The 25,857-nt window shown below is 49.1% G+C and overlaps 1 protein-coding gene across 12 annotated transcripts in view; it reads right to left on the bottom strand.

Moving 5' to 3' along the window:
- Positions 1-25,857, bottom strand: part of KDM2B (lysine demethylase 2B) — a 153,533-nt gene that overhangs the window by 86,080 nt on the left and 41,596 nt on the right. For 9 of the 12 annotated variants that reach the window (XR_007145959.1, XM_047828605.1, XM_047828602.1 and 6 more), the window contains exons 5-6: positions 9,862-10,040; positions 9,543-9,649 (exon numbers count right to left, since the gene is read on the bottom strand). Coding sequence is in view for 9 of the 12 variants with exons in the window: in XM_047828605.1 (XP_047684561.1) it covers positions 9,543-9,649; positions 9,862-10,040 (286 nt within the window). In the remaining 3 variants the exon portion in view is untranslated. Of the gene's footprint in view, positions 1-1,732; positions 1,845-2,244; positions 2,372-2,427; positions 2,670-9,542; positions 9,650-9,861; positions 10,041-25,857 lie in introns of those variants that run through there. The other 3 variants (XM_047828607.1, XM_047828606.1, XM_047828608.1) reach the window with 3 other exon arrangements.

Below are 25,857 nucleotides of genomic sequence, written 5' to 3'. Positions count from 1 at the left end.
GGAAGAGATTAACAGATGTTGGGGTTAGGTGGTGGACAGGCAGAGGGAAGAACCTGGGCTTCAGAGACTTGGGTGAAGGAAGTGAATTCGGAAGAAGGAACCTGCCAGCAGCCCCTCCTCTGAGCTCCAGCAGCAGCCAGATAGCCCACCCTTCCTTACAGGAACTCACCAGTCTCCTCCCTCCTCCCTTGCCATGCTGCCCTCCTGGGGGAGGGCAGAGCTTAAGTGGGGGGGGGGGGGCAGAGCAGGCTTCCAAGTCCAGGCCTGGCAGTCAGTGATGCCAGGGCCCCCTCTTCCCCTCCCACCCCTTCCCACAAGAGCCACCGGCAGCACGGATGGGGCAGCCTCCCCACGGCCCATGCTCATGCACCTTGGCATCTCCGGAGGCCCACACACACATGCTTACCCCACTGACCTCTTTTCCCCGCTGCACTTTGCTTTTCCATGGTTTGGGGAAGAGGGGAGGAATGGGGCAGGGACTGACAGGGAGGAGCCAGCAGCAAGCCCCAGTGGAGATAATGGGGGTGGGGGCAGTTAGGGGCTGAGCTGGTTAGGAGGCTGGTGGGCTCCAGGTGCCCCCCTCCCTCTAGCTGCCTTTTGCACCTCACATTCAGGTGGACCCGGGGCTCAGCAGTATGCAGGCAGCGTGCCCCGCGTCCCTCCTCCGGATAGGCTGGAAGGAGCCTTAACCATGTGTCTGCAGGAGGCTGACAAATCAGAAGGCCTTCCCGCACATCAGAGCCCTGCTGCCTAGCAACCCCATCGGAGGGGTGTAGTTGACAGCACAGGACGCAGCCCTGTCACGAAGACAGGCGCGGGCTGCGGGGCTGGCGCTGGGGTTGTTAAAGTCCCAGCTCGGCTGGGGCTCTGCACCCTCCCACCTCCGCCCAGCACTGCCGGGCCAGGTCTCCACTCTGAAGACCCCAGTGATCCTCTACTCTCCAAGGAAATGGGGGTGGGGAGTGGGGGTGAAGCCCTAACCCACCCCACCCCCACGGACACACCAGCCTGCCCTCCAAAAACCACCTCAAAATATTAGTCCTCATTTTCCTAAAACCACCTCTATGTCTGGCTTTTCTTCTTTTCTTTTTTTAATCTAACCTTGGTTTCCACCCCCTCGGGGCCTCAGCAGAAAACAGCCTCCTGAAAACAATTTAAGTGTTTGTGGGAGATCTGCTTCCTTCAGTTGCAGCTGGATAGCAACCCAGGTGCCCGCGAGGAGAGGAGAGGAGCGTCTCTTGGGCACCAGGCCCCAGGCTAGCCTGGCCACACCGGTCACCACCCCCCAACCTCCCGCACTGCCCCCGCCCCACCCCCCCACCACCACCCCCGGCCCCAACGTCCCCAGCACGCGTGGACAGAATCACTACGGGCTGCGGCAGCTATGTGCGAGGAAAGTTCTCCAAGTTGTGCTTGGGTCTGATTTGCCCTCCCAGTCACCCTTCAGCATCCTCTGGGGCCCTTCGGAGCTTGGGGGCGCCACTTCCAGGACCCGCCTCTCCTAGAGAGGCCCCTCCTCCCACGTCCCTCATTTCCTGGCCGCTAGGCCGGGCCGCCCCTCCCGCCGGGCAATTGCATGCGTTGGAGCGGCCAGGGTGGCTGTGACAGGGCGGCTTTGTCCAGGGGGCCCCTGCAGCCGCCACCCCCGCCCTCCCAGCTGCCCCGCGCTCATTCCGGGTCTCCCCCCTCACTCCTGCTCCCGCTCGCTCTGGCGTGACGCCTTTGCACTGACCTCTACAGCTTCCTCTTCCAAAGCACACCGCAGTCACATGGGCACCCCGGCTCTGTGCCACGGCCGCTAAGCTCTCCCCGCCGGCCAGCCAGCCTGGCTTCCGCCTCGGCTGCCCCTTGCCCGGAAAGCCGCGCCCCTTAACACCCCCCACCCCCCACCGCCCCAGTGGCTTCTGTGCAGGAGCGCACCCTCCAAGTTGGGGGATGAGAATCAGGAGCCCCCGAGCTAAGCCTCTGGGGGGTTCCCGCCTCCCAAGGCCCGCGCAGGCTGGGGAGGAGCGTGATGGGAGGGGGCGCTGCACCTGCAGCACCAACTTTGGGGCACTGCCTGGGATCCGGGGAAGCCGGGCGACCCCACCCCGCCCTTTTCCCTCCAACTTAGCGAAACTCCCCGGGCGGCTCAGGCGGCATCCCTTCGGGCAAAGGTCTTGGCGGGGGAAACCTGGGAAAAGCTGGCACCGGGTGACGGGGCTGGAGGCGCCGATCGCGCGCGCACACACACTACACACTTACACGCAGCCCCGGGAGACACAAAGAGCTGCTCCGCGACGCCGGCCGCGCAGCCCGCGGGCTGGAGGCGACCCACACCCCGCCCCGGCGCGCCCCATAGGAGCGGTGGCTCCCGGGGTAGCCCCGGGCCCGCGGGGCGCAGCGCAGGGACGCCCGCCCGGCCCCGCCCGGCGCGTCCGCGGTTACCCTCGGCGGCGGCGGCGGCGGCGGCGGCAGCGCCGCTCCCGGGCGTCCCCTTCGGCAGCGCAGGATCGACGCGCGCCCAGCCCCGGAGACCGGAGACGAGCCCCCTCCACGGCGCTGCCAGGGCCCGGCCGAGGACTGTGCAGCCCTCTCTCTCTTCCTTCCTTCCTCGGGGAGCTGGGCGCAGCCTGCGCTCATCCCCGCGCTGAAACTGAACACCCGCGCGGCGCGGCGGCCGCCAGGAAGGAGGAGGGAGGCCGCGGCGGCGACAGGGAAGCTAGCCGGCCAGCGCCAGGGGAGGCCGCCGCCGCCGCCCACGGCCGCCCCCTCGCCTCGGCTGGGTGGGGGCACGAGGGTAGCTCTGCAGGCGGGCGCTCAGGAACCCCTGTACCCCCGTTTTCAGGGAGTGTGGACGCCGTCCTGCTACTGGAGGCGACCACCCAGCAAAGCCACCTTCCTTACATGTGTCCATTGGGGCACGGCTAGGGGTTGGAGGGAGTGTCAGATCCCAGGTCTGGCAGGCAGCTCGGAGACCAGGTTATGCTGCTCTGGCCCTAAAACAGATTATCTCTGTGACCTTGGGCAACTTACTTTCCCTCCCTGAGCAGGTTTTCTCATCCTAATGGCAGGGAGGTGACCTGAAGTTCAACTCTCCATTCTAAGATGTCCCTTACCTGCCCTCTTAGTAGCTGTGTAACCGTGCATCATAGAATCACTGTAGGAATTCACTGAGATATATACATGTTAACACAGTACCTGGCACTATGATACTTTGGTTATTAAATCAATTTTCACAACCCTCTGAGGTCATTCCCAAGATTGTCCCCATTTTACAGATGAGAAAGCAGAGGCTCACCCACCCAGGTCTCTATCGTAGTCAGTGACGATGCTTACCCAAGCAAACTGTCTCAGAGTTTCTCAGGCCTCCTCCCAGTTTAACCTGGCAAATCCCAAGACTCTCAAAGAAGCAGTGTCTGCAGGTTACAGTCAAACTCAACCACTGACTTCCGGCTGCAGGAGATGGTCCAGCTCAAATCAGAAGTCCTACCCTCCAGGGCATGCTCACCAGGGCCACAGCCCTCCTCCCATTCTGTCCCCACACCCTTCCCCTAAACCCCAAGGGGGCAGGACACCTCTGCAGGGTCAGAAATCAAGCTTCTTAAGTCTTTGGCCAAACCCCATCTCCTGGGGCTCTCCACCAATGTTAACTAATAGACTCTAATTATCAAGTGCTAATACTAACAGCTACTTATATGCATGGTATCATTACACCTTTAAAACAACCATGGGGCCCCCGGCTGGCTCAGTCAGCAGAGCACGTGACTCTTGACCTCAGGACTGTAAATTCAAGTCCCACATCGGGTGTAGAGATTACTTAAAAATATAAAATCTTCAAAAAATAATAAATAAAATATAAATAAATAAATAAATAAATAAATAAATAAATAAATAAATAAGACAACCCTATAATCCCCATTTTAGGGAAGTGAGCATTGAAGCCATTTCAAGGTGGTCAACTCCCTGGGCCAGGGTTTTGGTGTCCGGTGTCATTTACAGGATGGCCCGCCTATTAGTACCTCTCCAATGGCCTGCTACGAGCTTATACTGTGAACTTTTTTGCAACTGGCTGATTTTTTTCACCATATGTATGTTCTGTCTATTTAAAAGAAAAAATTGTATGACAAGAAATATCTCTCACCTTGGATCTGAGCACCAGTCATTGAGTGGGTGTTCTTGAGCAAGGTCTTTGACACACACAAAATATAGATGGAGTTAAATGAGCTGAGAGAAGGCCCTGACAGCTGGACCAGGCTGTCCCCACGGGAAAATTATTATTACTTTTTTAGTCACAAATGCCTCAGCTTAAGCCCCAGCAGGGATCACATCAGATTCATCTGTGTTAAGTATAGCACCCACCAATACAGCCCTATAATTATTCTAACCAACTGTGTGACATTGGACTAAATGTTTCCCCCTCCTGGAACTCAGCATTCCCATTTGTTTAACTGATCAGGGGCCTCTAACTGGTGGCCCTCATGGGTCAAACCAGACCGTCGATGTGCTTGGTTTGGCCAGCTCTGTTTTGTTTTTTTGTTTTGTTTCTTAAGAAGAATTTGGGGGGGGAACCTGGGTGGCTCAGCCGGCTAAGCGTCCAGCTCTTGATTTTGGCTCAGGTCAGAATCTCATGGTCCGTGAGTTCAAGCCCCGTGTCGGGCTGTGTGCTGACATCACAGAGCCTGCATGGGATTCCCTCCCTCCCTCCCTCTCTCTCTTTCTCTCTCAAAATGAATGAATGAATGAATGAATGAATGAATGAATTTTTGAAGTTATCCACATCCACACCAGCCCCTACCGTCTTACACTCAGCTGCTGCACCTGTTACCTGCACTGAAGCATATGAACTTCAGTTTCCTTGTCTGTAAAATGAGGAGAGTAACACCTGCTTCCAGTACCATTAAGATGTGCATGCTAAGTGTTTAACACAGTGTCTGCATCTATACATGGCAGCACAGAAAGGCTGGGCTTCTTTGTTCCTCTTATAAAGGTGTGGATGTAGACAGGAAAAGCCAGAAATCCAGAAGCCTGGGATGTGGGTGTGTGGCCCACACAGTTCTATGCCTGTGTGACGTCAACAGCCTCTCTAGGTCAGATTCCCTGTGTGATATATTACACAGGGATGACCACTTCTAATACCAGCAAACGTGGTTGAGGAGAGCTGAAAGTAAATGAGCATTGCCGAGATAAAAGCCCAGTGCAACTGTGAGAGAATAGATCGAAAAGCCAAGGATTCCGATGGCAGGTGGAGACTTGTATCTACACGAGGCCACAAAGACAAACATCTTGTCCTACCCACATGTCACATCCACTGTAGGCTCCATCTTCCCTGTAGCATGGTTGGGAGGTGGGGCAGGGATGACAGGATCCCCACTTTGTAGAAGGGGAAACTGAGTCCCTAAGAGGAGATGAAAGACTTCCTGCAGCCACCAGAAACTGCCAGGGGCAGCCCTTGAACCTTGTGCTCATCCCAGCACCCAGCTGCACCCTGTCTGGGTTTCAGCTTCACATCCAATTTTTTCCCCAGTTCTTCCTGCCACCCCCATAAGGTGCAGGGAGGAAATGCGGTTCACTCCCAATTATTTGGGAGCCGAATATATGCTTTATGTGGGGTCCCCCTTCCTTTCACTGCTTGTCAGTTCACAGCCTGTCTCCATTAAGCCGCAAACCTCATTTCTGCAAGCAGCATGTGAGGAGAGAAAAGATTTGTTCATTTCCCTCTGGAAGGCATTATAATACCCAGTGGTCCTAAGTGAGAAAGGTACGCCCATGCCAGAGACCTAGGAGATTGTGGAGGCTTTAAAACATGCCCACTAGTCCTTGAGACTCCCTTTTTCAGAGATAGAGCCAAATTCCCCTCCCCTTGGTGTGTGGGCTAGACGTAGTACCTCACTTTTAATTAATAGAATATGATAGAAGTAAACAGCATGTGATTTTTCAAAATTGGGCATAATAGGCACTGTGGCTTCTTCCTTGCTCTCTCTTCCCCCACTATTTGGGGTGGGGGAGGACCAGCTGCCATGTCACAGGGACTCTTGAGCAGCCCTATGGAGAGGCCCACAAGGTGAAGAACTCAGGCCTCTTGCCAACAGCGATGTGAGTGCGCCATCGTGGAAGTGGGCGCTTTAGCCCCAGTCAAGACAAGCCCAAGAGCAACTATGAGCCACTCTCAGATTCCTGACCCACAGAAAGTGTGAGGTAATGTTGTTCTAAGCTGCTAAGATGTCTTTTTTACGCTACAAGGTTTTAGGAAAATGTTATGCATCAACAAACAACTAATACAAGGGGTACTCCCAAATAGTTGTCAGTTTATCCGATTATGAGGAATTTTCCAAGACAAATAATTCTGGATGGCCAAAACATCCCTGCAGGGTAGAGATGGAGGGCAGGCAATGGCGGATGTGCACGGGGCAGCTGATGTTCCTTCAGCCTGCCCTGTCATCCTCTTTTTCCTTTTATCTTGCTTTTTTTTTTTCTATAGTAATCTTTATATCCAATGTGGGGCTCAAACTCATGACCCTGAGATCGAGTCGCATGCTCTACCAACTCAGCCAGCAAGGAGCCTCCCTTTACCTTGCTTTAGGTTTCCTCCCAACACTTATCACCTCCTGAATTATATTATTCACTTGTTTACTTGCCCATCTCTTTTCACCACCTGAATATAAGCCCCCCGAGTACAGGAACTTTGCTTTATTCACTGTAGCCTACCAATTACTTAGACTAGACTCTTGCATTTATGGGCAGTCAGTTAACACAGCAATAGATAACTGATACACTAACATATCCTTTACATCTTTTGTCTCCCACAAAGTTACAGCCACCCCCCTTGACAACCGCCAGTACCCCTAGCCTTAAGTATCTCAACCAGAACTCATTAAAATTCTGAAATCCCGCCCTCCATGATCAAACTGCACAAACCCTAGAGCCGGGGAGAAAGCAATGATGGGTCTATAACACTTCTCTCTTCCCTCCTGCAAACCTTGTATCAGGTGACCTGTCAGCATGGGAGCTCTGACTTCTAGAAACAGTGTCATTTTAATTAAATTCCACAGAACCATTCTGTGGTCCCAGAGGACTTCATCATTGCGGGATTTTTACCTTGCTGATTAACTGAAATCAGCATTCTTTACAGCCAAACCAATGGAAGATTCCCAAAGTGACAACTTCCTTCCTAACAAGGTTCAAATCCTGTAACAAGTTCCCAAGGCCACTGACAGAGTTTGTAAATGTATTTGCCACACAATCCAACCAATGAGTCAAAGACACATGGTTCTAGAAAATAGTGCATGGGGCTCTTTTTGGTAATTCGATAGGATTCTCAAGGTATTACTAGAACTTACTATTCAGAGGAATTTTTCTATCAGGTGAATATACCAAGCACCTAAAGGGGGCAAGGCAGTTGAAATCTAGGTCCCCCAGTGCTATTTTCCCTTCCTAGACACATGTCCCATCCAAGTCCCTGCTCCCTCCTGGCCCAGCATTTACCCTATGGAGGCGATACACTGTTTTCCGCTCTCACTCCACCCCACTTCCTTCCATCCACACAGCGGCAGCACAACTTGTGGCACGCATATCTGCACACATCCCTCTCTGCTTAAGATCTCAGAGAGGCTTCTGACTGCTCTTAGGAGAAACACAGACCTTTCAGCCTGGCGCATCTGGCCCTGAGCAGCCTGGCCCACCCACCGTCCCGCACCCCCCCACCCACTTCCCTCACTTTGCTCCAGCCTCACTAACCTTCCTTCCACAGGTCCACCTGCCCCTGTCTTCCTGACCTTCCTAGCCATCCCACCAGGCTCTCTGCACACAGCCAGGAAAGCTCTTCCCAGACCTCTTCACCTAAGTAACCCCACTTCCCCGAGACCCCACACTGGGAATGACGGCCCTGCCCTCCATGACCGCGAGTGCCCTGGTACGCAATCCTGGAGCACTGTGGATCTCTGACTTATGGTCTCGAAAGAGCTGCAAATTTCCATTTGTTTCTCTGATTGTTGGATGAATGTCTGTCTCCGGATAGACTACAAGCTCCATGAGGGCAGGGAGCTCACCTGGTTTTCTCCTCTCTGCATTCTCAGTGCCCAGCACCAATCAGATGTTTAATACATATGCTGACTGAATCACCCAATCAATCGATCAGAGCTGTGATCCATCCCTAACTAGTCTCTGAGCCCCACACTCTTTCCTCCAGCTCTACCCTCATGATTCCATCAAGGCCCCTGGCACTTCCCTTCCTCCACCACCCCCCTCCAAGTCCCTCCCATCTCCTCTTCCTTTAAAGCCTAGGTGCAGTATGCCCTCTGAGAGGACTTCCCACTGCCACCAGCCAAAAAGGATTCCTCCTCTCCCTGTCCCGTCCCAGAACTGGTTTCACTCTACCTAGGATGAGATGGCACCTTACCCCATATATTATACGACACATTCTCCAGAGGGTAGGGGCTCTTAGTCTCATTCATCTTACTTCCCCACCCGAGGGGCTCCAGAAATTTTGCTGTGATCGAATGGGACAGGAACAGAACTGAAACCCTTCTTCCCTCCCCACCTTGAGCTCGTTCTTTGTGTTTGACGCAGCCCAAATCTAAGGGGTGTAAAGAGCTTCAGCTTCAAGGGGAGGAAAAATGCCTGAGAAATAATTAAAGAAAGAGAAAGCTTGAAAGCAAAGCCTTGAGAAGCCAGGGCCAGCGTGCTGGCCTCTCTTACAAAGCTGGCACCAAATCTACATTCACTCTACCCTTCATTCAGGGTGGAGTGAATGAACAGCTCACAGCCTTCACGCTCCTGGGGGCACTCCTGGCAGCAGGGCTGAGCAGAAAGATATTAATGGATTCAGAGCTGCCAGAGCCAACTCTTCTAGGAAGCCCAGAGCAGCGGTCATGCCTGGGACGGCCAGCATCTCCTTCCCGTTTTGGAGATGGAAACACAGACAGTCTGAGGTGGAGAGAGCCCCGATAGCCCCAAGGGTCCCCAGGGTCCGTTACCGAAATTCTAGAATGTGGGAGGGATCATAGGTGCCTCTGCCCATGTTTAACGACTGGTCTCAGGACTTACTGGTCCATATGTAGTGATGTCCCTGCAATTAGACGTGGCCATCTTCTCGGCCCAGAGCCGACCTGCCACTTCGAGACACCAGCTAAGGAGTGTTTAGTGAGTAAGTAGCCCTTGGGCTTTGATCGGGAAAAGTTCTGGATCAGAGGCCCTGCATCTCAACAGCAAGCAGCAAAAGAACACCAGATCTCTTCCCAGCCCTTGGCAAAAGCAAAGTGTCCACGGTCTGCCCACTCCCAGGGCTTGCAGTCACTTGGCAGGAGTAGATAAAGGTCTGGCAAGCACACAAGTACAGAGAGACGGTCCCCAGTATTCTTCCCCTCCACTCAGATCACAGGCCCCGAGGGAGAGCTGGCAAGGAGGCCAAGAAGGACCATCTGGATGGGGAATGCAGAGCCCCTGTGTTCCAAGGCGCCAACCTGCTCACGCCAAGGACCCCCATCCCTTACATCCCAGCAGCACCCTGTTGGGCTAGGAGACACCCCCACCCCCAGCTCCCGCCACTAGCCAGGCAGTCTTACTTCTTCACTTTCGGGTATTTCATCTCTGCAATGGCGTTCGTGGCTTCTGTCTGCTTCTCCTTCAGATGCTGGGGCCACATGTTGTCCACCCAGTCCACCAGGTCTACCTGAAAGCCAGATCGCTGTCAGCACTTCCTGTCTTGGGGGCCCTTCCACTGGGCTTCCTCACCACCTCCACCCTTCCCCGTGCTCCCCACGCCCCTCCTGTCCTTCCCTGGGGCTGACACTGGCTGGCCTCAAGCCTGAAGCAAGTGAGGCTGGGCAAGGAGAGGAGGCGGGAGGGAGGCGTCAAGGAGAGGGACAGCGGCCGGGGACCTACCACAGTCGGACGCTTGACCAGGTGCTCCAGCTTGGTGTGGCTGAACTCAAGGCTGATGACATTGTACAGCTTGTCCCTCTGAGCCTCAGGAGTCTCGTAGTACCGCACAAACTGGGACATGCTCATTTCCGCGCCCTTCTGCGTGTTCACATCCATCACGTCCACCAGCCGACGGCCGCCTGGGGGCAGAGTGCACGTGCTGGCGGCTCCTGACAGCTTGGGGCCCGGATCCCACCTGGGGTCCCCATGAACAAAACCTGCCTCTTCCATATGCCATGTCTGCTCTGTCACCTCATCCACTTGGTTTTCCTCACTGAATCTCTCTCCACTGCTTCCCTGCACCAGCATGGCCTCCACACTGGTCCAGTCCACCCTTACTAGTCTCCAAGACAACCTCCGAAGCGGTCTCCAGACGCCCTCCTCCCGTCCAGAACATCCTAAGCAGTCTCCGGACTCCCCCCTCCCGTCCAGAACATCCTAAAAGGTCTCCAAACTACCCCCTCCTGTCCATCCTCTACAGTGCTGCCGGCGTGAGCTTTCTAAAACAGAGACCTGACCATGGACACTCCTCTCTCTGCTCAAAACCTTCAATGCCACACTGCCTACTAAAGAATCTCTTAGCATGGCACTCAAGGCCTTTCTGTTTATTCACAGCACTAGGATAGTACTTCTTTCTTTTTTTTTTTTTTTAAATGTTTATTTATTTTTGAAGGAGAAAGAGACAGAGTGGGGGGGTGGGGCAGAGAGAGAGGGAGACACAGAATCTGAAACAGGCTCCAGGCTCTGCTGTCAAGCACAGAGCCTGACACTGGGCTCGAACCCACAAACCGCAAGATCATGACCTGAGCCAAAGTTGGACGCTCAACCGACTGAGCCACCCAGGCGCCCCAGATAGCACTTATTTCTATAGAAAATTAGCTGTTTGGTAGTCTCCCTCCCTGGTCTGTGAAGCCAGGAGTTACTTGACTTCTCTGAATCGCTGTATCTTCATCCTGCCATCTCTTATTTTTTTAATCTTTTTTAATGTTTTTTGTTGGGGAGGGGGGAGGGGCAGACAGAGAGGGAGACACAGAATCTGAAGCAGGCTCCAGGCTCTGAACTGTCATCACAGAGCCTGATGTGGGGCTCAAACTTGTAAACGGTGAGATCATGACCTGAGCCAAAGTCAGACACGTAACCAACTGAGCCACTCGGGTGGCCCTGCCATCTCTTTTCATAGGCTAACTGTGAGGATTAAATCAGATGATGCTCACAGAACTACTAGGCACAGTACCTGGTACTGAAATGCATGGGTCTCCCCCTTATTCCCTGGGACTAATCACAATTCCTAAATATGTTTTGTTGGCTTTGTTGTCTTTCTTCCCTACTGTTCTGTAATCCTGTAATCCAGAAGTCCTGTCTGTCTTGCTCACTACTTTACCCCAAGTATCTAGAACAGAGCCTGGCACATGGCAGGAGCTCAGTACATATTTATGGAACAAATAAGTGAGGAATATTGGCTGTCCCATGCAACATGGGACGTACGACTTCTCATAGGAACCACCGCTGAACTGAAAGGAATGAGGGGCGCCCCTCCTCAGGAAAGTCCCACTTCTCATCTCAGGAGTGCGCTGAGCCACCTCCCGCTGCTTCCCAGAGAAAAAGGAACAAGCTCAGGACTGGGAGACAGGAGCGGTCAGCACTAGCGCTGGGACCAATAGCAACGAACAGAGCTTCAAGGAAACCACAACCCTTCCGGGGACTCTACTTCCCCATCTGTAAGATGGGAATAATAATGGCTCCAGACCTTCAGTCAACATAGAAGGAACAACCAAAGTAAGCGCTGTGAGCGGTGAGAAAACAGACACACAGCAGATTGCCAAATTCATGGTGATTGAGGATGAAAGCTGGCCCCTCCTATCTGTCGGGACACAAAGCAAGCATCAGGACTGGAATGAGGAGCCCACCATCTGTTAAGGAAAGACCTCAATTCCCCATTAGCTCAGTGACAAATACATGGTCCATGGGAACTTAGAAATGTATAAACCAGTGGAATTAAGAAAGAAAGAAAAGAACAAGAAGCAGGAGATCACCTTGTTCAAAGCCACTCCAAGACAGAAGAGCAAAGGAAGCAGCAAATGACAACCCGTGGGAAAACCTGGCCCACGGGCTATGAACAGTTTTTACATTTTTAAGTGATGAGGGAGGGGGGAAAAATCAAAAGAAGAATATTTTTTAAATTTATTTATCTGGGAGGGAGAGAGAGAAAGAGAATCCCAAGCAGGCTCCGCACTGCCAGCACAGAGCCCAAGTGGCTCGAACCCATGAACTGGGAGTTCATGACCTGAGCTGAAGTCACTTAACCAACTGAGCCACCCAGGTGCCCCTCCGGAAGAATATTTTGTGATATGAAAATACTACAAAACTCAAATTTCTGGGTCAATATATGAAGTTTTATTAGCATACAGCCACACTCTGGTTCACACAATGTCTCTGGCTGTGTCCATACTGCAAGGGATAAGCTAAGTAGCTGACTAAATGGCCCTCAAAGCCCAAAACACTGACGCTCTAGATCTTTACAGAGAAAGCTTGCCAACCCTAGAACTAGACAAAACCCTCATGGAACTTACATGCTGATGTGACTACTATTCCCATCTGGTTCAGTGCTATATACCCAGCTCTGTGCACAGAGCCTGCTTTATAAGAGGCCCAAGTTCAGTATTTGCTAAATTAATACACAGTGCATTTCACATAGTAGGAACTGAATAATAAAAATAATTCCATAGGCACATATGAGAACTTGGGTGTTACTATCTTTTGGGTTCAATATCTAATTTTTCATAACCACCCCAGATGCTAGGTAGGACTGTCCTTGTCTTATAAATGAGGAAACTAGGGGTGCCTGGGTGGCTCAGTCGGTTTAGCATCTGACTTCGGCTCAGGTCATGATCTCATGGTCTGTGAGTTTGAGCCCCATACTGGGCTCTGTGCTCACAGCTCAGAGCCTGGAACCTGCTTTAGATTCTGCATCTCTCTCTCTCTCTCTCTCTCTCTCTCTCTCTCTGCCCCTCCCCTGCTTACGCTCTGTCTCTCTCTCTCAAAAATAAACATTAATAAATTAAAAAATAATAATAATAATAAATAAATGAGGAAGCTAATGTCTACAGACGATGGGATCGGCTCGTTGTCCAGAACATACTCTACCAATTAGAATAGTCAATATTTACTGAGCACAGGTAAACTCTCTCCACAGGTTATCTTAAGTTTATTATGGTTCTGTGAGGTAGAACTTCACTTATACCCATTTGATAGATGAGAAACCGAGGCTCAGACAACTAACTAGACCCAAAATGCCCAGTTAATGAGCAGCAGAACTGCAACGTGATGCCAATTCAATCTAATCCGGTGCCCAGGCTCCTGTCCCCTGACTCCTGTTCCTGTCCTATGCAATACTGAATCCAGATCACATGCTATGGTTGAAAAATGATCTCTGCCTTCAGGGACTGGCTCCTGACCCCACAGATCCTGGGAAGACTCGGAGAACAGCTTTGTCTTTGCTTCAGGAGTGCAGATCCACCAGGGGGCATCCCTGAACTTTGCTGGAAATTCTGGCCTGCTCTGGACAGTGCTGGCTCCTACCTTACCCGGGGCTCCTGGAGCAGGTAGGCTCTGCTCAGCTTTTCTGGGAAGCCCACTTGGCAGAGAGGCTGCTATTACAGCAGGGGAGTTGAAAGAAGAACAGGCACCCAAACCCTCCCCCGTCTCTGGCCAGCCTCCCACCTCCTGCAGCCTCTCCTTCCGAACTTTGCACAAGGTCATGTCTGCGAAGCCCGCTGTGGAAGGACTGCTGGGCAGGTAGATAACAATCACAGACCTAGAGGCTCATGCAAGTCAGCACTGAAGACTGGAGCTCAGTCGCCTCTATCAGCACAACAAATTAAGGAAAGACTTCATGGATCAAAAACCAGCTGGACGTTGGGCCTCTTAGTTTCTCTATCAGTTTCCCCATCTGTAACATGGGGACAAAAATGGCAGCTTGCCCACAGGTTGATCTGAGCCTTAAGGGAGATAATGCACATGAAACACTTCCATAAAGTGCCTAAAGATAGGTATTGTTACCTAATTGGCCAAGTTCATCTATAATTACAGGTGGAGAAAATTAAGCAGTAGAAAGTCAGAGCCACTTAAATCTCTGCCAGACAGTCCAATGGACTGACTACTTCAGATCCTAAAACATAACAGGGATGACTAACAGGTGTGAGGTTTTTTATGGCGGGTGATAACAATGTCCTAAAACTGACTGTGGCGATGTTTGCACAGCTCTGTGGACAGATGAAAAGCCACTGAATTGGACACTTTAAATAGTTGAATTGTAGGGCATGTGAATGATACCTCAATAAAAATGTTATTAAACAAAACAACTCGGGCACTAAATGACCAACAAAGTTGGTAATTCTAAAAGTAACTTTTTTCTTTCAAAAGTCTCGCAACGGGTCACCTGCATGGCTCAGCAGGTTGAACATCCAATTCTCGATTTCAGCTGAGGTCACGATCTCACGGTTCGTGAGATAGAGCCCCACATCGGGCTCTGCACTGACAGCTCAGAGCCTGCTTGGGATTCTCTCCCCTGGCCCCTCTCTCTGCACTTCACCTGCTTGCTTGCTCTCTCTCAAAATAAATAAATAAACTTGGAAAAAAAAAAAACAAACAAACATGATACTCAATGAAAGAAGCCAGACACCAATGGTCACATTTTTTTTTTTACATTTATTTATTTTTGAGAGACAGAGCACAAGTGGGGGAGGGGCAGAAAGAGAATGAGACACAGAATGGGAGTCAGGCTCCAGGCTCTGAGCTGTCAGCAGAGAGCCCGACGCAGAGCTCGAACCCACAAACCATGAGATCATGAGCCAAAGTCAGACGCTTAACCGACTGAGCCACCCAGGTGCCCCACCAGTGGTCACATATTTCATGAAGCCATTTATATAACATGTACAGAAAAGGTAAGTCCACAGAGACTAGAAGTAGGTTAGTGGGTGCCAGGGGCTGGGGATAGGAATGAGGAATGAGTGTTAATGGCTATGCGTTTCCTTTCAGGGTGATGAAAATGTTTTGGAACCAACAGAGAAGTAATGGTTGCACAACATTGTGAATGTAACAAATGCCATTGAATTGTGTACCTTAAAATGGTTAATTTTATGTTATGTGAATTTCACCTCAATAATTTTTTTTTTTTAGGTTTTATTTATTTTGAGAGAGAGAGAGAGAGAGAGAGAGAGAGAGAGAGAAAGCGCGAGTGGGGGAGGGGCACAGAGTGAGAGGATCCCAAGCAGGCTCTGCGCTGTCATTATGGAGCCCGACACAGGGCTCGAACTCACAAACCATGAGCCGAAGTCAGACATTTAACCAACAGAGCCACCCAAGCACCCACAATAAATTATTTTTCAAAGCAATGTAAGATATGAATTTAAATCTCATATACTTCCTCTAACCTGACAAGAACAAGAACTTCATTTCTTCCTCTCTCTCTCTCTCTCTGTCTCCTTTTACCTAATTGTTTCTTGTGAGTCTCCCTTCATCATGGACCAAGAGCTTGGGCCATGCACTATTTCAGCTTCTCTCTCTGCAGAGGCTTCACAAACCACCCACAATGCCCTTCGCTCCCCTAGGGAGGCACTAGGTGTATGCACGGGCTCAGTTCTTCACAACTTAACAGGGCTTAGGGATGCAAGCAGAGGTGGGAAACCCTAAATTGAGACCAGGAAATGATAAACAAAATTCAAGATGGTAGTGGAATGGTGACCCTCCAAAAGATTTACCCAGAACTTTTGAATAGGACCTTATTTGGAAAAAGGGTCTTTTAGAGGTAATTAGTGTAAGGATCTCAAGAGGAGATTGTCCTGGACTGAGAGTGGGTCCTAAATCCCATCACTAGTGTCTTTAGAAGAAGGTCAAGGTCAAGTGAAAGATGGAGAAGAGTGTGAAATAATGTATCTATAAGCCAAGCAATGCCTGGAGTTACCAAAAGCAGGAAAAGGCAAAGCAGGAGTTTCCTTCAGAAACTCTAGAAGGAACCAATGCAGTCAACACCTCGATTTTGGACTTTGGCTTCTAAAACTGAGAGAATACATTTCTGTGGTTTTAACCCACTCGGTTTGTGATACTTTGTTATGGCAGCCCCAGAACACAAGACAACAGGCACCTCTGGGGCGGGAGGGTCTCACAGGAACATGTAAGGAATTACAATCCTTCCTAACCTGGGTGGCAGGTGTTCGTTTTAGAATCTTCTTTTTAACTTTTCAGCATATATAATACATTCCACATGCAAAAATGGATCAAAGGACTCATGTTTCAGGTTCCTGTCTTTCCTCAGAGCATAAGATCTTTAAACAAAGTACCCCAATGTCCTCATCTACAACAGAGATAAGACCACCTACCTCAAAAAACAGTGAAAAAAACATTTTTAATTAAAAATTTAATTAATTAGATGTAATTTAAAATTTCATTTTTTTAATTAAAAAATTTTTGTTTCACATTCAGACAATTAATGCTGGAGGCAAATGAAAGGCTCTTAAAGGTACCAAATGTGCTTGCTATGGCATCTCACTGCATACAAGCTAAAGATTTGGGGGCACCTGGGCGGCTCAGTCAGATGAAAGTCTGACTTCAGCTCGGGTCGTGATCTCTCAGTTTGTGAGTTCAAGCCCTGCATCGGGCTCTATGTTGTCAGTGCAGAGCCTGCCTCAGATCCTCTGTCCCCCCTTCTCTGCCCCTCTCCGGCTTGCACTCTCAAAAAAAAAAATAAACATTAAAAAAAAAAAAAAAACAAAAAAAAACTAAAGATTTGTATATGCAACTCACAGCTTCCTGTCCCTGCCAATCTAAAATGACAAGATTGTCAGGGCACCTGGGTGGCTCAGTTAAGCATCTGACTCTCGATTTCGGCTCAGGTCACAACCTCACGGTTTGAGAGCTGAGCGTGGACCCTGCTTAAGATTCTCTCTCTCACTCTCCCTCTGCTCCTCACCCCCCACCACTGCTCACACACGCATGCACACTCTCTCTCTCAAAATAATTAAAATAAATTAAATTAAATTAAATTAATAAAATAAAATAAAATGACAAGAATGTACATATCAACCCCTTCTCTTTCAGAATACTTCTGACTCATTAACCTGAGTCCCAAACTTGCACAATAAATGTACAATTTTGACAATTCTAAAATAGTAGGTCATCATATCAATACTATTCTATCAAGTCAGTATTATGTATGATGCCAACTTATATACAATGAAAATCAAAGACTATAATAAAAAGATGTCAAAAAACATAACCCAAATCTGGTTCTAAAAAAAATCCTCTTAAAACTGGGTAAATTTATCCATTTTTGTGAGCACATATTATATGTACACACATATGATATACACATAATGCATGTAATAGGCATGTGTGTATAAATATGTCACATATGTAAACAATAACATAGATATACATTAACATGTACATGTATCATAATGTACACACATATTTACATTAGAAAAACTCTAAAATAAGTTAGATGTGGTATATTGAGTTATTCATGGTATGTACATCGTAATGTACAAGTTGCTGATACACATATATATATTTCACTGCAGTTCATCTGCCACACAATGTTACATCAGTTTCAAGTGTACAACAGTCATTTGACAAGTCTCTGTGTCATGTTATGCTCAGCACTAATTGGAGCTACCACCTGAAACCACATGACACTGGGACAACTCCTGCCTGTACTCCCTATGTTGTGCCTTTCGTCCCCATGACTTATTCATTCCGTAAGTAGAAGCCTGTACCTTCCACTCCCCTTCACCTCTTGAAATTAGTGGTAATTTTTTTTTTATGTTTATTTTCGAAAGAGACAGACAGAAAAACAGAGCGGGGAAGAGAAAGGGGCAGTGAGAGAGGGAGACACAGAATCTGAAGGAGGCTCCAGACTCCGAGCTGTCAGCACAGAGCCCGACGCGGGGCTTGAACTCACAAACCATGAGATCATGACCTGAGCCTAAGTCGGACGCTTAACCGACTAAGCCACCCAGGTGCCCCAAAATTAGTGGTTTTTTTAAAACACGTAACACCTTCCTTACAGGACATTCATATCCACATGTAACTGTGAGTAAATTGTGGGCACAAGTGTGTTTTCAAATATGTATGTGCCTTGCATACACCATGACACTTGCCTTTTGTAAGATATTTTATGCAACACTTACAACTCCTGTTTATTTCCATGTATACAGAACCCCCGCAACAGACACACATATATTAACCTATAAACTATGACTTTTGCAGCTTTAAAGTAATCTAGTTCAATAGTATCATTTACTTACAAGGGTGCAATAATTTCCAAAACTGTACCATGACCCCCTAAAACTGTTATTTCCCTGCATACGTCAAGGTATTTTATTTATTTACTTTTTAATGTTTATTCATTTTTTGAGAGAGAGAGAGAGAGAGAGAGAGAGAGAGAGAGAGAGAGAGAGAGAGAGAGGCAGAGAGGGAGACAGAATCCAAAGCAAGCTCCAGGCTTCGAGCTCACAAACCTCGAGATCGTGACTTGAGCCAAAGTCAGACACTCAACTGACTGAGGCACCCAGGTGCCCCAAGGTATTTTAAAAAATAATAAAACTAGGGGCACCTGGGTGGCTCAGTTGGCTAAGTGTCCGACTCTTGATTTTGGCTCAGGTCACAATCTCACAGTTTGTGACATCAAGCCCCACATTGGGCTCTGCACTGACATCTCAGAGCCTACTTGGGATTCTCTCTCTCCCTTTCTCCACCCCTCGCCCGCTCGTCCTCTCTCTCTCTCTCTCAAAATAAATAAATAAACTTAAAAAAAAAAGTGTGGAGTCAACTGAGGTGGCCCATACAAAATGCTGGAGGTATGAAAGGCACAGCCCGGTGTTGGCTCCCTCCTCTCCTGGGCCTAACCTTAGTGTCCTCTATCCCACTAACCGGCTTACCCTGCAGGCTCCTATGGTTGAATTGTGTCCCCAAAAAGAGATGTTCAAGTCCTAACCCTGGACACCTGTAAATGGACCCTATTTGGAAATGGGGTCTTTGCATTTGTGATCAAGCTAAAATGATGTCAGAGTGGATGAGAGTGGGCCCTTAGCCAATACCAATGTCCTTATAAGACACGGAAAATTTGGACACACACAGAGGGGACACAGCGACATAAAGATGAGGCAGACATTGAAATCATGCAGACACAAGCCAATGTGTGAACACCAAAGAAGCCAGCAACTGCCAGAAGCTGGAGGAATCTCTGGAGAATTCTCACCTAGAGACTTCCGAGGAAGCCTGCCCCTGCCAACACCTTGATTTCAGACTTTTGGTCTCCAGAACTGTGGGGGAATACACTTCTGTGGTTTTAAGCACGTAGGGTGTGGTGCCATGGGAGCCTCAGCAAACCAAAAGCAGGGCGAGAGAATGACAGGGTAACCCCACAGGGTTCCATAAATATACCCGAAGGCAGAGGAGGACTATTCTGCCCCCCTGGCCTCCCCCACCGCATCCCCCACCCCACCCCCACCACTGTCCTAGGCGTTACAGGACAGACATACCCTGTAACTAAACGTAGTTGACTAGAAGCTTCGAAAAGAGAAAATGTCATCCACCAATGACATCCTACCACTTAATCCTAGATGCTAATTCTTTGTCAGCTTGTTTCTTGTCTCTCTCCCCTACTACTCTGTAAACAACATGAGGGCAGGAGTCTTGTCTGTCTTGCTCACTACTCTATCCCACACATCTAGAACAGAGAGCCTGGCCCATAACAAGAACTCAGTAAAAATACTTGTGGAATGAATAAATAATGTTGGTGTTTTCCAGTTATATGTTCTGCCCAGCATATGACATATGATCTCACATATAAGTAACAGTCAAACTGAGAAATGGCCTGGGGGTGCCTCAAGGTGGGTATGTGTAACCCTCTCCACGCTAGAGATGAAGCCCCCCAACCTGAAAAACATCTGGAAATCGTGAGCAACCAGGAGCCCCACCAGTTCGACAACTGTCCCTGAACACAGAAGGATGTGGGTGGGAGAGGCCCGTTTTTTCTTTTTTGAACACACACCAGGCTCCCATCACCCTCATCACAATCCCCAGGGCTCTCAACGCATCCTCACTTCCCTCTGCTCTTAGCCAGGTGCAGGCCCCAGCTGACCCAACCTCAGCCGGCCCCCCACCCTCTGATGAAAAGGGAAGTCAGGACCTGGAGGGATGGGAGCAGTGAGGAGCAGCTGGGGCTGACGGGGGAGTAAGGGTATGCAGGAAAGAGGCCCCAGGGTGTGAGAGGCTGAGTGACTGGGTCTGGAGCGGAAGGTCGAGACACTGGTTCTAAGAATAGTTTCCTTGGTGTGCAGGGGAGCTCCATCCAGCTCCCCAGGTGTCCTGGAAACCACAGTCTGTGGGAGGGCTTGAAGCAGGAAGAAAGGGAGGAGGGAAGTCAGTTCTTTTAGGTGCCTGGGCTCCATAAACATAAACCCCCAGGGAAACGCGAGGACCTAGAAAATTCAACTCTGCTGGGTTCCGGCCCCCAGAGGGTAGGGAGAAGTGCAGAAATGGTAGCACACTTTCAAGGGAGGCAGAAAGAGGTGGGGAGAAGTGACCACGGGCTTGAGTCTAAGATAAGGGCTAGGCTGAAACAAACAGCAGAATAGGGGAAGTGTCTCTCCAGGTGCCTTCCAGTCAACAAATGACAAAGGATTATCAAACTAGACCGTCACCAACCTTATAGCCCCAACACGATAATGAAGCTAGACATTAAACATCAATGCCTTCCAACATCAGACAGAGAGAGAGAGAGAGAGAGAGAGAGAGAGATGACTTGACATTATGTGCCTCCAATGGAAGAACAGAACATCATCTGTGAAGTAGTGTTGCCAGAAAATATGAATGAATGAATGAATGAATGAATGAGTACATTTCTGTGCGGATAGACAGAAATGAACCTGAAGCTGATCAGGAGTCTACACCCAACTGCCAATTTACAGAAACTACACAAGAAAGAACACAAGCTATTCCAAGGGAATGCTATTGGCAAAATCCAGACCATGAAAACTCTACAGGTCAAACAATCCAACTTCTTCAGACTGGTGTGAGATGGTAGGAGGGCCTAGAGATTATAAATAAGAGACTTAAAAGGCATCACAACCAATCACAATATAAGGACATTATTTACCTTCTGACTCATAGAACTGGCAAAACAAAACAAAACAAAACAAAGAAGTGATATGTATGGTCACATGAAACTGGGAGTTTGAACAATAAATATAGATATTTACATATTTTATTTATTTTTTAAATTAATTATTTTATTTTTTTAAGTAAGCTCTATGCCCAATGTGGGGCTTGAACTCACAACCCCAAGATCAAGAGGTGCACACTCTACTGACTGGGCCAGCCAGGTACCTCTGATATTTACTCATTTTAAGGAATTATTGTTTTTATTTTTTTATTTTTATTTATTTTTATTTTTTTTAATGTTTATTTCTTGAGAGAGAGAGAGAAAGAGACAGAGTGTGAGTGGGGGAGGGGCAGAGAGAGAGGGAGACAAGAATCCAAAGCAGGTTCCAGGCTCCAAACTGTCAGCACAGAGCCCGACGCGGGGCTTGAACTCACGAACTGCGAGATCATCACCTGAGCCAAAGTCAGACACTTAACTAACTGAGCCACCCAAGCATCCCAGGAATTGTTGTTTTTAAAAGATTAGGTGTGATAATGCTATTATGACTAAGGTTTTATTTATTTTATTTTTCAAAGCTTATTTACTTATTTTGAGAGGGAGAGAGAGCAGGGGAGAGATAGAAAAAGAGGGAGAGAGAGAGAATCCCAAGCAGGCTCTGCCCTGTGAGCACGAAGCCTGAGGTGGGGCTCAAACTCATGAACCATGAGATCATGACCTGAGCTGAAATCAAGAGTCTGACACTTAACTGACTGAGCCACACAGGCACCCCTCTCCTCACTACTTTTTTAAATTCTCTCCAGCAAATCCCAGCTCTGTTCCTAGCTCTGTGGTTTCAGGGGACTCATTTACCCTTTCTAGAATTGGAAGGGTGTTCATTTGTAAAAGGGGCCCGTTGATGTAAGAGAACCTAACACAATGTCTGGCACATGGTAGGGTGTGCAACACACTTAGCCACTAGCCACAGAGCTGGTCTGGGTCCTGACGTTTTGAATAGGAAATGAGGAGGTGTCCCAATCAGACAGATGGGGGAAAGGGAGCTCATGCCCCTGCCTCATATGTGGTCTTCTTAGGCCCCGCGATTTTAACCCTGAAGACACAGCCCCCTAACAGGCGCTTTTAGTCTCACATGAAGAACCACACTGGAGGCAAGGGTGCCTGGTTTGTTGGCTCCTCCCACAGGAGGCCACGCAAAGAGCGCTAGATGCCTCCAGGGCACCTGGAACAGTGTCAAGAGCCCTGGGCTGAGTTCCAGTCCCAGCAACCCTAACTGACCCTGCTCCAGGCCTCAGTTGCCTCATGTGCAAAGGCAGGAAGAATGACCTTTACACTTCTGTTTTTACCGCCATAGAACTCCTTCTTCAAACAGAAGCTCTGACAAGAGCCAAAGGCATAAATAAAAACAAGCAGCTCAGGTTAAAGCAGGAAGGCGGGGGGGGGGGGGGGGGGGGGGGGGGGGGGGTATGCGCTGAGAACTCAGACCCAGATTCTGGGGATTTCCCTTTGAAAACCACTGGGTTAGGTCTTTTCAGGTCCTCTTCTAGGACCAACACACTGATTTTTAGCCTACTTCTTAAATAGATCAGATCCCTTAAACATGAACTGGAGAGAAGTATGTGGGGGACGAGACCCACAGGCTTGCCCCAGGGGTCACTGGGGACACTGGGGCCTGTGGGGCCTGCCTGTCCTCTTCAGTCTGAGCTGGGAGATTAAGAATCAGCCCTCCATCTTCTCAGGTTCCCAGTCTGGTCTGCTGCTGATGGCAAAGGAGAGCTGGCTGTAAATGCCAGGTCTCTGAGCAGGAAGCTCAGTACCGGGGGAAGAGGCGTGTGCCCCCAAAGGACAGAAGAAGGGACAGATCAGTGCTAACAATGGAATGTGGCCCTCCCAGCGTTGGGAGCAGCCACCTCTGGAGCGGGTGACAGGGACAAGCTGCCCTTTGGATCCTGCAAGGGACCCAGAGCAATGGAACTCTCTGGCTTCTGAAGTCAACGGGTTACAGGGAAAATTTTCCACATTGAGCAGTGTCTGGCGTCCCTAAGTAGGCCAGCAGCTCAACCCCCCTCCTTTTCTCTCTCCTCCCCGCCCCCCCATTCTCATTGGTTCTCTGGGCTCACAGGCTACACACACATCCAACAAATTCCAGCTGCAGAAATTAATCCGTAGCCCCATGGCCCTTGCTTTGAAGGGCCCATCAGTCAGCTCCAAGAGCCCCGGGCTCAGAGCCGGGAAGAGGCTGCTGAAAGTCACCTTGAACACTAATATAAAGTATACACAGGCACTGACCCCAAACTCCTCCTGAGAGTGCCCACAACTGTCCTCCATCGTCGTTCTGGAACCCTCTCTATCTTCCTCAAGTTTCTCAAATGGTTTTTTATTCTGCTCCTTGAAAGTGTCTCCTCATCCATTTCACAGAGGTAGTGTTTATTAGCAAAAGCACTGGCCACAGTTCAAATCTCACTCTTTCCTAGCGGTGAAGCCTTTGGTATGTATATCCCTCAAGTTCTCTGGGTCTCTGTTTCTTCATCTGTAAAGTGAAGAGAATAGGACCTTCTGACACGATTACGGAAAGCACTTTGTAAACTTAAAGGCAGGAGTCCTTTTGAGGACACTCTCCCAAACTGAAGGTATGAGGGAAAGGGGAGGGCCCAGAGCAGACACTATCTGCACCACCTGGGACAGATCTATTGTAGGGTCTAGGCTTCAGTGTCTTCACTCTGAAATACGGTGCTTACAAAGGTCCTTAAGTTCTCCCTAAGCACTGATATCTTCTGGCTCCTCACCTCTGCACCTTTAAAAATTATCTCCAGGGGCGCCTGGGTGGCTCAGTCGGTTAAGCAGACGACTTCGGCTCAGGTCATGATCTCGCGGTCCATGAGTTCAAGCCCCGCGTCGGGCTCTGGGCTGACAGCTCAGAGCCTGGAGCCTGTTTCAGATTCTGTGTCTCCCTCTCTCTCTGACCCTCCCCCAGTCATGCTCTGTCTCTCTCTGTCTCAAAAATAAATAAAAACATTATTTAAAAAATTTATTAAAAAAAATAATAAATTAAATAAATAAATAAATAAATAAATAAAATTATCTCCAGCACAGATCCAATACCAGGATGTCCTCTGTGCCCCGGGTGCAAGATCCCGACCCTCACAGACAGATGAGCGTAAGATACAAACCAGGGGCGCCTGGGTGGCTCGGCTGGTTGAGCGTCTGACTTTGGCTCAGGTCATGATCTCACAGTTCATGAGTTTGAGCCCCACGTCGGGCTCACTGCTGTCAGCACAGAGCCTGCTTGGGATCCTCTGTCCCCTCTCTCTCTGCACACTCTCAAAAATAAATAAACTTAAAAAAAAAAAAAACGGAAGAAGATACAAACCCAGGCTAACAAATCAGGGTGAAACCCAATCAGCCAAGAAAATCCAAACAGACACTCAAGCCAAAAATACTACAGAGCTCTGGATTATGGGACACCAAGAGCCAGCCACAGTACTGTGCAGAAGTTAAGAGAACAGCTCCTTAGTCAAATGGATATGGGCACAAATCAGCAACTCCACACACTAGCTATTTGTGGACAAATCACTCTGAGCCTCAATTTGACATCTATGGAATGGGGATAGTGGCAAATACAGTTTTATGTGGATCAGACGAAAAAATACAGCAGAGGTTCCTGGCTTCTAAGATCTCAGGAAGCAACAGCTAATGCGAGTAGTTCCAGTCTAAGGAGCTACCCACAGGGGAGTGATTTCTATTAGGTAAACAGTGGGCAGAAGCAAGTTTAGCTCCCCAAAGCCCAGGTACAGTCAAGATTTTGATTTCAGAACACTGGCATTCCAAGGAAAGGGAAATAGGACAAACCAGTGAGCTGGGGTGCCTGGGTGGCTCAGTCAGTTAAGCATCTGACTCTGGCTCAGGTCACGAGCTCACAGTTCTTGAGTTCGAGCCCCATGTCGGGCTCTGTGCTGACAGCTCGGAGCCTGGAGCCTGCTTCGGATTCTATGTCTCCCTCTCTCTCTGCCCCTCCCCAGCTCACACTCTGTCTCTCTCTTTCTCAAAAATAAACATTAAAGAAAAGAAAGAAAGAAAGAAAGAAAGAAAGAAAGAAAGAAAGAAAGAAAGAAATAGGGGCACCTGGGTGGCTCAGTTGGTTGAGCGTCTGACTTTGGCTCAAGTTATGATCTTGAGGTTATGAGTTTGAGCCCCACATGGGGCTCACTGCTGTCAGCCTGAGAGCATAGAGCCCACTTCAAAATCCTCTGTCCTCCTCTCCCTGCCCCTCTCCCGCTTGCACTCTCCCAAAAATAAATATTTTAAAAATAAAATTAAAATTAAAAAAATAAATTAATTTTTAAAACTTATTTAACAAAAAAACAAAAAAGAAAAAAGGAAAAATAAATAACTATAACCGAACTCCTCTGAAACTCTCCTTCCTTGGCACTCGGGAGTCTCAGCCTTCCTGACTTCATGCACCTTCCTCTGCTTGAGTTTCTATCTGTTCTGCCAGGTGGATGCCTCCCGTGCCATCTGTCCACCCTGGATTTCTCTCCCGAGCTCCATTCAACGTGGCCAGAACTGAGCCCATCCACACCCCCGCACAAGTCTACTTTTCCTCTGGGTTTCCATTACAAGCATCATCTTCTCCCAATCACTGAAATTCAAACCCATGTTTGAATCTCATATGCCATCTGCTGTCTGGGCAACTTGCAAGTCACTTGTCTCCAGGCCTCAGTTTTTCCCACCTGTGTAAGGGGAAAGCAAGACTAGAGGAATTCTAAGAGCTCTTCCAGAGGGGCACCTGGGTGGTTCAG

This window comes from Prionailurus viverrinus, chromosome D3 (genome assembly GCF_022837055.1).
Source record: "Prionailurus viverrinus isolate Anna chromosome D3, UM_Priviv_1.0, whole genome shotgun sequence".
Classification (NCBI taxonomy): domain Eukaryota; kingdom Metazoa; phylum Chordata; class Mammalia; order Carnivora; family Felidae; genus Prionailurus; species Prionailurus viverrinus.
This window is presented reverse-complemented; position numbering and strand designations above follow the sequence as displayed.